General features: G+C 42.0%; 1 protein-coding gene across 4 annotated transcripts in view; it reads right to left on the reverse strand.

Annotated features, from left to right (window-relative positions):
• The window catches only part of RNF10 (ring finger protein 10), a 21,796-nt gene that overhangs the window by 4,484 nt on the left and 2,688 nt on the right, over window positions 1-14,624 (reverse strand). For 2 of the 4 annotated variants that reach the window (XM_035898315.1, XM_009642830.2), the window contains exons 2-11: window positions 8,288-8,490; window positions 7,120-7,319; window positions 5,985-6,075; window positions 4,767-4,951; window positions 4,551-4,687; window positions 2,816-2,976; window positions 2,149-2,277; window positions 1,736-1,994; window positions 1,372-1,505; window positions 167-284 (exon numbers count right to left, since the gene is read on the reverse strand). In XM_035898315.1, coding sequence (XP_035754208.1) covers window positions 167-284; window positions 1,372-1,505; window positions 1,736-1,994; window positions 2,149-2,277; window positions 2,816-2,976; window positions 4,551-4,687; window positions 4,767-4,951; window positions 5,985-6,075; window positions 7,120-7,319; window positions 8,288-8,490 — 1,617 coding nt within the window. Of the gene's footprint in view, window positions 1-166; window positions 285-1,371; window positions 1,506-1,735; window positions 1,995-2,148; window positions 2,278-2,815; window positions 2,977-4,550; window positions 4,688-4,766; window positions 4,952-5,984; window positions 6,076-7,119; window positions 7,320-8,287; window positions 8,491-10,888; window positions 10,926-13,935; window positions 14,042-14,624 lie in introns of those variants that run through there. The other 2 variants (XM_035898317.1, XM_035898316.1) reach the window with 2 other exon arrangements.

The raw sequence follows: 14,624 nt of genomic DNA on the forward strand, positions 1-14,624 counted from the left end.
ATAAAACAGTGAATCAGGGTTTTTCTGTCTAGTAGTCATCAGACAGTTGGTGCAAGAGGAGTAAAGCTGCTATGTATGTTCTTTTTTCTGTAATTAAGGGATAAGAACGACTTCCCCTTCACCCTCATGGATACGTGACAGAGCCTACTAGAAAGGTAGTACCAACCTGAAAATAACTCTAAAGTCTCCTTAGAGATGACGGGTGGCTTCAGAGCCAGCTCACAAATGCTGAACTCACAGGTGAGGGGCAAGTGACAGAGGTAGCGATGACGCTGTCTTATATCCTGATAAAAAAAGAGCAGATATATATCATTGCAACAAGGTCCAGAGGCTGCCATAGTGATGAATAGCTTATGGAGACAGAACGCCCACCGTTCAGCAAATCAAATGGTAAAAAATAGCGGTGACACAATAATCACTTTATGAACTACAAACATGTGAAGGATGCCCTGGGTCAGAACCAAATGCTCCGAGATCTCCACTGACTACATCATCATCAGATTTGGATGCAGTTACTCCCACTTGCTTTCTGATTTTCTTGTTATTCCTCCCTTCTCACTCACATCACCGGAATAAAATTCTACGATACCAGTCTTCTGATGCAATTATTTTTTGCACTGAACCAAATTTGCCTTTTACACTTAAATTATTTGGACCAACGACCACCACTTTGCTAGACTGAAACAAGCAGAGTTTTGTATTTTTCCTCACAGAGCTGAAAAACTTGAAGACAATTCCCCACTACCTCTGCATCCATTCTTACTTGAGCATATCCTTTCTTAAGGACAAATTAAGAATTACATATATTTGTTACTGCACATGCCAGTTCTTGCAGTTGTCTTTATCTGAGGTAAAGGAATTCAAGATCCATCCCCTATTCCAGAACTTCAGTGCCTTAAGCACTTTCACTCCCTCTATCTCAAACACTGAAGTTTCTTTCCGTCCTCTTTATTTTCGTAACATCTCACCTCTATAGGGTGCTTAGAAACAACTGTTTGTTCAAGGCAACGGCAGAACACTTCTTCAGGTTGAGAAAGATGATAATCTGTCTGGTTCAAGCTACTGTCTTATATGAGAAAAGAATTTACTGTTTTTAAGACAGCTTTAACAACAAACTGACCTTAAGGTTGAAATTCTCTCTTACTCCTAAAAGTTCCTACTTTCTAGGAAAAAAAAAGCTAGACTGCAGCCTATTTTTCAAAAGCAACATAAGGTACTGCACCTTACACAGATGCCCTTCAACAGATTAGCATGCCTACCCATTCAGTTATTATTTCTTATTACTGAAGAGCAACAAGTCTCAACTGTCAGCTACAATGATCAATCTGCCAAAACAAGGGCCCTTAATTAATAAGAAGATAAAATAACTACCTCTGTCATTGAGTAGCCAGTTATCTCAACTACAGCTGCAGTTATCTTCTCTGGACTCTTCTCCAAGCTACCGTATTCACGAACAAGACATCGAACGTTCACAGGGTGAAGATACATACACTGTCCATCCTCAGCTGTAAGATAAGATATCATCATTTGCTCTTTGCCTGTTAAGTTTTCAGAACCCTTCTCCCCACCTCAGTACATTCTCCAGTAATAAAATTAAAGCTCCTTTCTGAGTTTCTGTGGGACTTCTATTTCACAGGGGTTAGCTGCATCTAATGAAGTGACAAACACCTTCCTCAAGAAGGATCCCAGAGGAGGCATCTCTGCCACCATGATTCTAGCATTTCATTGCACTGACCTTGATAGAAATAGTAAAAAGGAGAGTTGCTAACATGTCCGCTGCTAACTGTATCTTTAGATTCTTGGTAGCTTGTTTCAGATGGATTTGATTCTTCTGTAGTGTTCATATCAAGTTCCCCTACGGTGTCCACCTCAGGTACTTCCTCTTCATCCAGCACTGCCTCTTCTGCTTCCACAGGAGGCGAAAAGGAACGTGCCAGATCAGAGCAAGGCTCCACAAGCTCCTCATCAAATGCAGAGAGATATTCCACACCACACTATCACAGCAGAGAGCATAGTTAGTACCACATCACCTCCTTCAAAAGATTATCATCTCTGCAAAAATCTTTGGCACCAGTTCACCATACATTGTGGTGTGAAGTGGCAGAATTAAGTATTAACAAGATCTGCCAGAGCAGAGTTGTCACCCACCTTTTTCTCCTGGGAAACTGCAGGCTCCACAGCCTTGGAGCTTTTTAGGACCAATTCTTCCACAGCTGCGCTGATTCCAGCAATGGCATTGTTTTTATCCTGGTCAGCAGAGAGTGCTGTTTCTCGCTCCTATAGGTCATTCAAAGAGAGTAAGTTTCAATTTCCTATGTAAGCCAGGAGACTATCACCACAGTTATTTTTAGCCTTGTCCTGTACTTCAGGTTTTCTTAGTCTATAATTCATCTGTGACAAAGAGTGACCCTTGAAGAGAGGTCCTCTCCTTCTTGTTAATGGAAAGCACACCCATTGTAGGACACCTAAAGGCTTTGAAAAGGAATATTCTACAGGTTTGCTCATGTCTGCCTGATAGAAGTTATCCCAGAAATTGCTGGACCTGAAAGGGAAACACATCTTCCTTTGAAAGCAGAACTCCTTTATATTTATGGAAGGAATACCACTCAGTAAAAAGCATTCTGTTCTATCATCTTGAACATCACACCAGATTTATAATGCTATTCTAGCAGCACACATCACCACTTTGCTAGTGCGTACACTGCGGAGTCCAGAATAAATCATACACAGCCACTTATGCAGCAGAACACAGATGCTCAGCACTCAGCATACTCTTAAAAATAAAGTTACTAAAAGCCTCCAAAGAGGTTCTCACCTTTAGTTCCTGGATAGCTGCCTCAATAAAGCAAGCTTCTGGGGTGTGTTTTTCTTCCTCATACTGTTTTAGTAATGCCGCTTTCTCCTCCAGAATCACCATCTGCAGGACTTGCTCCCTGGATGCCAGAAGCAGCTTTGAATACTGACTGTGCTGGTCATCTGAACAGAAGGAGCACCAAATCATTAATATCTGCATGTAAAGGCACCAGGTTGGACTTCTGTTTCTTCTGAAGTTTTGTTACTGCTCAATTTTGTGAGTTAATTCATCTGAGGGCAGACAATACTTAACAAGAATTTGATACAGACTCCATGTTATTACCATTATATCACTGATGGCACAAGCTGGTGCCACATACCTGCTCTGCTATACACATCTCCCCCACGCAGCAGTTTATCTGCCACTTTCAACCTGCCACTTCACCACTTGATTGCTACACATTAAAAAAAAAAAAAAAAAAAATCAACTCTAAACTTCTATGCTGTGGAAGCATCACCTTTGAGAAGCCTTGAGTAGTCAAAACTTCCTGAAACAATTCAGTCTGCTGCTTCTTCCTCTTCTCTATATACTCAAAAATACTGCAGCTGGAAAGTTCTGAAAAAGTGACCTCTTTTTTGGCTCAAACTAGTTCATAAGCCCGTATGTATTAAAAATCCATAAAACATTACTATGAGGTTTTTACAATAAGCACAGCAGAAACAGTAAGCTATAAAGAATTAAAGTTTAGCAAAAGGTTAATCTTTGTTACTAGAGAGCTTAACTTTACAGCAACCATAGCATCACAAACTAGTGCAGTCCCTATAGTCACTGCTCCCTAAGGGTCCAAGCTTGTCTACAGAACACCAAGTTAATGCTGAATTTCCTGGGTTTAGAATGATCTCAAATCACTCATTTGTTCTTTTGTTTGTTTTAGGAAAGGATATAAAGTCCTTTACTTTGAAATACTGAGAAACATGTAAGCACACACTGCATGCTGGATACCCATCATGCTTTCGGAGACTTGACTTTTTAAAGAGATCTTAAATGCATGCAGCCTTTCACTCTGCACTGACTGCAAAACGAAGTGAGCCAAGGCAGCCCACAAAACAGCAATGTTAAGTAAAATTATTTCTTTAGTCACAAATTTTTTTTGATACTAACAGATAAGATGATGATGTGTTAGTCACATTACTTGACTGGAGAAAACCGAAGAAGGCAGGCAACAGATGTTTGGAATAGGTTTGCAGTAATTTCGATTATTTCCCCATATCACTCACAGATTTTAGCTGATAAGTGATGATGATGAAAACCTTGTTGAAGATTATATCCTTGAAATAGTTTAGACACAGAGTTATTTTTGCTAAGCTGTATAATGAGGAGCCAGGAGGAAAAAAAAAAAAAAAAAAAAAAGAGTTAAGGACACTGAAGAGCCAACAAAAGCAGCAAGTGTCAATGACTGTACAATACAAAACACACATCAGACTGATACCAATGAGTGAGAAGACAGGAGTCTGCAGTGCAGTAACTTGAAGGGAAGCAGCACAGAAGTTAAAGCCTTAAAAAAAACCCCAAAGCATGGGTAGAAAGCTTATTAATAATATGTGGTCATTAAGGTTTTCAGCTGCTAAAACCCATGTCTTGTAGTCCGGTTTATTCTAAGGTGACAGCACAGCACTGCCATGGTAAATCCTCTCCATACAAGTCCTAGTTACAGTCAGGAGCAGGATGCCAAGCCCCAGTACTCAGATATGCTCACCTCCGATGTAAACAGGCTGCACCACATTCATCCACTGAGATTTGGGCAGTGCTATCAGAACACCTTTCTCTCTCCTCATAAGTTGCATCGTAATGGTATCACCAATTGCATATTGACGTGTTTCCATAGCAACAACGCTACAATGTAAGGAGGAGGTTAGTAGAGTAAAAATAACATTCCAAAAAGATGCATCATTTAATAAATATCAAGTCTTACCTCTTGAGATCCTTCTTGTGAACAGAGCCATAACAAATAGGACATTTACTCCAGGTCTTTTCGCTCAGGGAGAGATAGTGAAGGATACACGCCCAACAAAAGATATGCCCACAGCGGGTGATCTTTGCTGCGGTTGGTGGGTACAGACATATTGGGCAAGAGGGCACTTCATGGCTACAAATTCGCTGAAATGGGACATGAGAAGAACGGTACAGGTTTTAGACTTGGAAATCAGTTCCTGTGCTACAGAATAAGCCACCTATAAGATCTACTCTAACATATTACTCTTCCAGCTCTTCAGGCTCTGCTTATTTACCAAGAAATTAAGTACACTGTGAACTAAGTTACACCTTCAGACTGCATATAGAATAACTTTCAAACCCACCCATCTGGCTACTCTAATGACATTAAGAAAGTGGCTCTTCTCATGTTTCCCCTCATGTATTCATCATCTCTAAGAGTTAGCAGCATCTTCCAACATCCAAATTCAGACACTGAGAAGACAGCAAATGAGCTGTCACCTCACTTACACAAGCAGACTTGTGCAGCCCTATTTAACAGCAAGACTAAACTTACCTATTTCCATGAATGTTCTACTTTACTCAGACCCTTTGTTAGCCTGACAGAGACACAACTGCCAAGCAAACACCTACATTTTCCAGCTCTCTTGTAGTGTCAGGTATCCGTAAGCCTACCTTCTCTCCAGCTACACCATACACCAAGACTAGACTTGGCAGATAAGAAGTTTCTACTTGAGGCAACCCAAAGTTCTGACCACAAGTCTCAACGAGATTTTCCATTTTGTTGCTAGGCAAGATGGGCCACCTATGCACAGAATAATTCTTCAAAATTCTACACTCTAGTCCTCTTCCATGGACTCATGCCCAAATTTTTTGTTAATATCTCAATCACAAGGACTCTGTCTACAGAATGTCAGATACTATTTTTGATGAGCTCCCATCTGCGAAAGCAAGAAGAAGCTGCTAATTTTCCTAATAGATTTTAGCACTTCTCTTTTCCTGTCATGAAAGTATTTCATAATATATTCCATGACAGATCTTTCCCAGTATTGTGGGAGTGACAGAAGAGGCCTCAACTCAAAAACAGCTGAGTTTTATGTAACATCACAGAGATAAAGAGGCAGTTAAAGACAGGTTGAGCTTCTTAAGAAGAAGGGGGGGGAAAAAAAAAAAGAAAATCCAGCCCATCACAACTGACCACTTGCTCCACAAAGTCCCAGTTGACCAAGGTATCTGGATCAGCAAAGTGGACTGTGTAGTCCTGTTCTTCAGAGACAACAAACTGGCAGCTGGGGAAAGGCAAAGAGACAGATGACCCACTCAGTTGTTTCTAAAAATTCGTTGGGAACTATCCTATAGGATTCGCTGAGCTGCTTCTTTGTCCAGCAGAAAACTGCTGAATGCAGTCACTAAATTCTACCAACAAAAAACAAGAGAGTTCAATTCACAACCAGTTTTCCAGAATACAGGTGTGTCTAATTTCAGTTAGACGCAACATCTCATACTAATTACAGAATGAGCCAGGCAGAGTGGTTTTCCAGAAACATGTAAGCAACAGCCAGCTCCATCGGGGATCTATTAAAAACAGGGAATCCACAAGTAGAAAAAAATATGCTCACAAAAACTAGAACCACTGAGGTTCCTGCAAATAGACTTCACTATAATAAGTCACAAAACAACAGGGAAAAATCAGAAGCATCAATGCTGAAGATAATTTTTATTATCATTAACGTGATGAGATACAGGACGTCCTGAACACACTTCAAATTCTGGTAAAATTGACCATTATTTCCAGTCAAAATCAATTCCGCTGCTGGATTACTAAACTGTGATCATCATTTGGATGATAATACGTACCTAGGGGCCTCTGACATAATCAGCAGTTTATGAACTAAGACCCACATGAGTAATTGCTTCTGGGACTTATAAATTCAGAATAGCTTTCTTTCATCCAGCAACTGCTGCCCCTACCATCTCAACATACTATTTTTTGGAAAAAAATTACCATCTTCCGTAAAGGAATGACATAGGTCTTCCCAAATGAAGTGTCATATTCCACAAGTGACGCTAGAAAATTAGAGCAGAAGACTAACTGGTTTGTATCTAAAGGACTCAGTCCATCAGGTACCTTCTAAATAAGTAAAGACAACAACTTGATATATTTTTATCCCTTTCAAGTATAGCCATTACCACTAAAAACACTACGGAGAGGTAACTTCACCCTGGAAAAGTCAATACAAGTAGTTAAGCTCAAAAACAATTCCCTGGTTGATCATCCCTTACAGCTCAGTGTCTCTGTAGAAGTCTAAGAGCCCTTCTGGTCTTCCACTCACTTGGCCTGTAGGAAGAGCTCCTTGTTGAAAGGCTTATGTCCCCACTTGTTCCTTTTCCCCCAGTTGCCATGTCCACTCCCATCAAAATGGCCTGCTTGGCCACGGGGTTCAAAAGTGAAGTTCAGTAAGTGGTTCAGATTAATCTTCTTGGGACCAGAGAACTGGGCAGGGCTGAACTCTGCCCGCTGAGCCTCTGCTACCTAAGAGACAACAGCATTTGTTAGAACTTGCTAGAATTTACTACAAAAGCATCAGTACAAGTTGATACCCAGGCCCCATCGGTGATTACGTACAGAATACGCAGCATCCACTCACTTACCTTCTCCCATTCCAGTTCTGCAAATCAAGTAGTGCAGCATTAGAAGTGCATAAGAACCTGAACCTTAGAACTGAGTGGTCTTACTCCACACTGCTCACCAAGGAGAGCATAAAAACACCACACATAAGGACAAGCAAAAGCTGGCAAAACCTAGTAGTCAAGGTTAGTAATAGAAGAAAGCTGTTCCAATCCTGACAACATTCCTTTATACAGCCAGTAATACAAGTCTGATTACTATTTGCACAGGTTGTACTTGTTTTGGTTAGTTTTCATATAATGAAGCAAAGAATGAGAATTCAACAGAGACAGCAGGTGAGTTTTGACAGAGTCCACTCATTCACTAAAACTGAAAAATCAAGAGTATTGGTGAAAACCCACAAATAATCTACAGTATTTAGACCCACATCAGCATAAAAGCCTCAGTACGGTTTTATGCCCTCTTGATGTCACCAAGGCTAATACGATTACTCTCCCAATACCACTATCATGTCCAAATTTGTACACTGAAGTGGTCACACACAATCACATCAGACTTAAAAGCTTGAAATCGTATCACTAGATATTTTCATGAAGGACCTCTGCTTCATGAGATATGTACATGGCCTGCCTAGGTACCCATTCCTCAGATGGTATTTTTTATCGCAAGTTTCTCAAAGCAGAGAGCATTCCTCTTCTGTTGTTGCCAAGTTGTTCTGCTCACACTCACTCTGGCATCTCAACGATGTTCTCCTACCACTTTTTCCCTTCCCAGCCCAGGAGCTGAGCACAGAAGGCCTATCCTAGGCAGGTCAGAGTGATCCTCTCGTCCCAAGAGAGAAGGCCTTGGAGGCATGGCATTACAAATCTCACCTCATCTCGTCTTCCACCATTACAAGAGCTAAAAAGTCTGCCACCTCCACCGCTACCTCCCCTTTGAGGGGGCATCTTGTTAAAAGCTTTGCTTTTCTGTGAATTGGAGCGACGGGACTGACTGGAAAAGTTCTCATTTCTTGAATATGAAGTCTCTCTTTTACGATTATAACGCTGTTTGGATCCACTCGCATTCTTTCCATCTGAAAGAAAAAAAAACAAGAATCAGATCGTCAGCCTCAGAATTGTCCACATGTACCGCGCCTCAGCTAGCTTTGCCTCAGAGACGTGCTCACTTCGGCCACTGCCTTGGGCCCTGGTTAAAAGGCAGGTGTTTATCATCAAATCCCCCCAGCAACCCAAACGGTTTCATTCCTATCACTGCCCAAAGAACTGGTCAAAGAGTATAACAGAAGTATGTATTTGCTGTGCTTTATCTTTTACTAGAATGGCTGAATTGCCATCACCAGACATTAGCATGTTGCCTGGTACATCAAGTGATAAACACCAACACCACATCTTCATGCCCCATTACAAAAACTGTCAACAAATAGTTCATTTTTTTCATTCCGTTTTCTGAAAACACACAATTTATCATATATTGTTCCCTTATATAAATATACTTCTGCCTACGTTTGTCTTGAAGTCTCCCACTTTGCAAGACCCCATTGCCCATTGTTTTCACTCAGTTCTGCCCCCTGCACTTAAAAAGCCCCAACAGATCTAATTCTGTTTTAAAAATACCCTTTTCTTTCACAAGGCCAACAAATGCTAATCGACCTTGAAGCACCGAACCCAATACTTTGGCCTTGCAAGGCACATACCCAATACCTAAGTACTAAGTCCACCAACCTACACAACAAGAACTGTTTGCCCGAAAGCATCCTGAGCGCACCACTGACCCTGACACAAGACACTGGTGAAGCACAAAGCAAAATTGCCACAGGAATAAAGCTCACAAGAGCAGAAAAATCAGTTGGGCTCTTGAAAGGGGTTTCCTGTGAATAAACAGCTGCTTCATTAGACTGCTAGAACAGGAAATTATTACTATGAAGGTATTTCTAATAGTCTTAACACAAGATCACAGTTGCTACAAAGTCACAACAGACTGCTTACCTGTCACTTAACCTAGCATTTCCACCAACTGCCCTAAGTTTTATTTATAAAAGAGGTATGTTGCTAAGCTTGGAAGCAAAACTCCACAATGCCAGCAAGACACCTATCCACACCGACCGGCCCCAAAGTCACTCTGGATACTCAGTAAGTGTTACTTATAAAAGCCTACTAGTTTACCTTTTCCTACTCAGTACCCCCACCCACCCCTTAATATAAATCTTAAGTGGTAGGCAAACATGCCACTGTTATTCAGGATCACATTTCTCATACAGGTAGTTTTCATTACTGGTGCCTCCAGTTTTCCCCTTCCCCAGCACCACTTCCAATCTACCCAAGCATTTAAAACAGCTGGAATGGGATCATTCACACAAAGACTCACTTTTTTGTTATTTCTAGTTTTCTCTCCAACCTAACCCCCCAAAACAGGTGGGCAGTGGACTGGAAGGTCTGTGTGTTATTGTACATTACCGAGGATCTGACTTATTCTTAAGAATAAGTTAAGTAATGAAAGTGGCTTGACTGGGGTTTGTGGTGGTCTGCTGTTTCTTGCACATGGCAGACTTCAGTCTTTGCCTGCAACTACAGCTATAAAGTAAAAGGACACCGTCATTACTTTCACATGATGTGACAGAGCCATTTTGCAGACAAACTTCATCACCAGAACTGGTCATTTACTCTGCTATTCAGAAGGCTGATCCTTTAATTCAGAATTAAACCAACTCTGTCGGAACCACAGATGTGTAACTCAAACACATGCTTGCGTAGCTTGCACTGCTATAATGCACGTCAGGCTAAAAAGGCATGGGTTGAACATTATCAGGAAAAAAAACACACCAAAAGCTGCTGAGTACAGAGGGTGTGACCAGGTCTGGCTGAATGATTATTTAGATAGACCTTTTTTGAGAGTGTTTGTAGCGAAGAGGCTAATCAACACCACTGAGCATCTGGTAAAAAAAAAAAAAAAAAAAAGTCATTTTGAAGAGGTTTAGATTACTGCTTCAGTTATTTAGCAGCAGAGCTTGTCAGTTTAGAGCTCAACCACCCTCTTAAATCTGCAGTTTCAGTGAACATGCTAGAGGGGCACATGCCTATTGTGTCTATAGCAACTTTGCAGTTTCCTGCAATCATCAACTGGGGAGAAGAAACAACTCGAGAGAAGTTCAGTCTAAAGTGGGTCTTCATGAGGCCCAGGAACAAGGAACAACTTGCACCTGCAGCTGACAGAATAATTTCCTACCACTTATAGTTTTAATCAAGTTAGTCACCATCAAATTTGTCGGTCAGCTGGTTTACACACATTCCTGTCATACTACAGGTCCTTTCAGACCAACTCCTAGAGCCTTTGGGAGTCAACATAATGACTCTCACATTCTATAGGAAAGTCCTCTCCACCTGTGCCTTTTTTAGGAAGGACTTGCATGACAGCCTAACAATGCTTCAAACCTGATTTTACTGATTGCAAGTTTCCCCTCCCAGAATAATTACCCTTATGAGGATTCCAGTCCATCAGAGCAGTATTGAAATCGGCCAACAGACAACCAAGAGTTTGGAGTGTGCATTTATAAACTGGAACACTTCTTGCCCACCCCAAATCTAAGCAATGCTGTTGCTTCCAACCTTTCCAGCCTGCCACAGGTCAGAGGGCTCTCTGCTTTGTATCACCCCTCCTTGCAGTCCCACGAAGAGCGGAGCAGGACAGGGCTATCTGCACTCATGCAGGGAGAAAAGTGGAAGAGTCTCACTCTCTTGTTAGATCCCAGTTTTAAGTAGCGTAGGTTTGGATTTGGAAGTTTGTTTTTTCCTTCTTTTTGTGGCAAAATTAAGAATGAGCAACAGTGCTGGTGGGGTACTTACTCTTCACTCAGGTTCTGAGTTAGTCCTTCTGCTGTTCTCACAAAATCTAACCTCTAATAAATACATCTACCCATCCACACTCCAAGACAACAGAGACTTACAAAAAATATTGTCTAAATAATTTTATAAAACTAGCAACAAAGCTGTTCTTGTCTTGTGGGGCAAGCCCCGACATCTGAGGTTTTTCCTGCTGGATGCCATATTCTGTTAGAGGACCTCAATCTCCAAAGATCCAGAGAGAGGAGATCAAGTTCACAGGACTAAAAGCAGCTCTAGGTGACCACTTTGGTCCTGGAGCTGCAGTACTGGTTTGCTACTGGGGTGAGGACTGCAGTTTCCTTCCATCTTTGTTTGCCTCTTCTTTTCAGCTGAGCGGTGTTGAAGCCAACCATATTGCACAAAGGGTTTGGGTGGTGGATCACGCTAAGCCCCACAGTGATTTAATGAAAACACGCTGAAGCTATTGCTGCTGCTAAGGCAAACATCCCAGTGAGCAAGAGGTGACTGAGCAGCACCCGCCCCAGCTAAGCACACTCACACTGCAATAGCAAGGCCCAGAAACGTTTGTGAGAACTGATGTTGTCCACCAGGTCTCGAGGACTGCAGAGAAACCCAACAAGCCTATTTTCCCTTAGCTACTTTATTCCACCCTAATGGGATGTGACTCCTATTGGTGCACTAATATAACCCAAAGAAACTTTTCTGTCAGAAACTTCCGAGTTTAATGTAGTTTCCAAGGCCAAGTTTGAAAGATAGCTGGAATCCAACTTCCACAATTACAAAAGCTTACAGCATCCTATTTAGCCCATTTCAAGCTGTGCTGCAAGAGAAACACAAAGAGAAGCTACCACAAGCTTTCACAAATGTCCATTTCTTCTGCTGGATTTGGTCACAGCAGGTAACTCTGAAGAGCATCTAAATGGCAAAAGCTTGACTAGACTCAAGTCCAGTAACCATCAGTGCAAAAGTCACTTATGGAACAAAAGGTCAGCATTTTGGGACCTGTGGTCCATCAAGAATAATTTCAATTTCAAAGGAGACGCAAGATTTTCAGAATACCTCCTCTACCTTTCCTGAAACAGGAGAGAAATTGGGTGGACTACATCAGCTACATGTAGAATGATAAGGAACTCAAGAAAAACACTCCCATATGGTGACATGCCAGTGTCTTGCGTCCAACAGCTACCAAAACATAGCCACAATTTAACACAGCTGCATCCCATATGTTCATCCTGTGGTTGTTTGCCCTAATCTGACCAAGGGAATCTTCTCATTTTAATTTTCAGTACCCTCCAGTTAAGATCTTCCCAAATATACACCTACTTCTGCTAAAAGAGATTCTAATTTTGCCAGGCCTCTTTGATTCCATATCCCTTCGCTCTCCACTGTAGTTAAGAAACAAGCATCTTGGAAGCAGAATTACATTAAGCCAAAACTTTCTTCTGTTTTATTAAAAAAAAAAAAAAAGAGGTCTTCAAAAAAGGGTGGTTGTTTTTTTAATCAGAAGTTAGTCTACTGCATTGGAGTAGAAGAGTATGGTACATCAGGATTTCTCTCCTCACTGCTCCTCTGCTACTACTGACATTGTTTCAAGCCTGTAAAATGTGACATTCCACAAAAATCACTTAGCACTTCTATTTTGGGCTGGAATGACAGGCCTCGTATTTCCTTCCTCACTACAGATACCGTTTCTTCTAGTTATATGCATAGCAGCCACAGGACAGGCCATCTTAACCCCTTACTGAAGGATGTTTATGTTCTGTGAACAATCCTCCATATAGCACCACAAATCACTAAAAAAAAAAAGCTGTAGTGATGAGGTATCTCTTGGCGAGACAAGGACAGAAACCAGTTCTCCACAACAGGAAAACCTCACGACTGCTAGCCTTTCACCCTGCCTCTCGCAACACATGCGGAGAAGTTTACATACTTTGTCATTCCACCAGAAGCCAAAGATCTGGTTATAAAACTCTTATTGCATGCCTAGCACGTGATACCCCCTGCTTCCATTGGTCTGTCCATTAGAGGGGAAAAAAATTAAATAAGAGACTGAAAAATAACAACAGTAGCTAGGGATAATAAGACCCTCACATCAAATCCTGTTGCTGATGCAAAAAAGCCGTTGCAAATCAGTTAGGAGTTCTTCCAGAAATGACTGCCTAAAAAAGTTCTTCCTAAAAAGACTCTCACATGTTGGAATTTGAGGCTAAAACTTAACTACAATCGCACAGTTACAGCGCAACCTGGGGAGCTGTGGGCAAGCCAACTCCTGTGTCACTCACTTCAGTCTATCCTGTGGAAGATCAGTTAATACAGGTGACAAGCTGCTAATACTTGGTTACTTGGGATCTGAGTGCATTTAGAAGGTCCAAAAAGGAGTCAACACCTTCAAGTTACTCATTTTGTTAACCCTCTGGAATGCGTTGCTGCTTTCTCAGAGACCTGAAGTTATAGTTGAAACAAACCACCAAAGAGGAAGGAAATTAGTACAGCGATGGTGTTGTAGCAACCTGTAGACACTCTCACACGTACTTCCGGGACTAAAAAGCCTAATTTTAATCACTACTGCCCCATTTCTAGGTTTTGGGGGAAAAAAAAAAAAAAAAAAAAAAGCAAGGTTGCCAGAAACACTCTGCTTCCAAACAGCTTTAGAGAACTGGAGGTGGCTCAGGCCTTACCTCGAAAAGACAGATGACAGGAACTGTGCTGGCTCCTCGTGAGCTGCTATGTCAGCAAAACCAGCTGTTTGCAATGACAGACGTAACGCTTTGGCTTAAATGCCAGATGAGCAAACAATGCGTAACTAACTCTGACCTCCCCCAAAGTCGGTTACCAGAATACAGCCGGGAAGGGGAACGCTGTCTGTTGACACAAGACCTCCTTAAGCAGATGTAAAAGCACGCTCTAACTTGAGTACAGAATAAAGTTAAGGTTTCTCTCAGTAAGCACTGGGAAACATATATTCTTACTATAAAGCCAAAGCTTTGCCTCTCAAGCTGATTACTCCAGTGCTAATGGAGATAAGACATTAATCCTTAAGAGAGTAGGAACCGCAGCTCACCCAACAGGGACCAAAGCCGGAAGAGGAAGGAAAAAGAAAGCAAAAACAAGCAGTGAGCTGAAACATAACCTATTAAAAGCCAGCTGAGAGACAAACTCGCGGCAAGGAGAAGTTCAGCTTCACCACAGACCCAACCCCGGCACAAGGCCACGGCCCCCGCACCGCTCGCTGCTCTCTCGCTCACGGTTACCCTGTTCCCCCCTCCCGAGCTACCACCGGTTCAGACCCCCGGGCGAGGCCGCCGAGGGGCCATCGCTAACGGCCTGAAACCCCGGCACTGCCGGCCCGCTGCCCGCCGCCCCCCTC

Source organism: Egretta garzetta, unplaced genomic scaffold, assembly GCF_000687185.1.
Source record: "Egretta garzetta isolate BGI_Z169 unplaced genomic scaffold, ASM68718v1 scaffold7, whole genome shotgun sequence".
NCBI classification, from domain to species: Eukaryota; Metazoa; Chordata; class Aves; order Pelecaniformes; family Ardeidae; genus Egretta; species Egretta garzetta.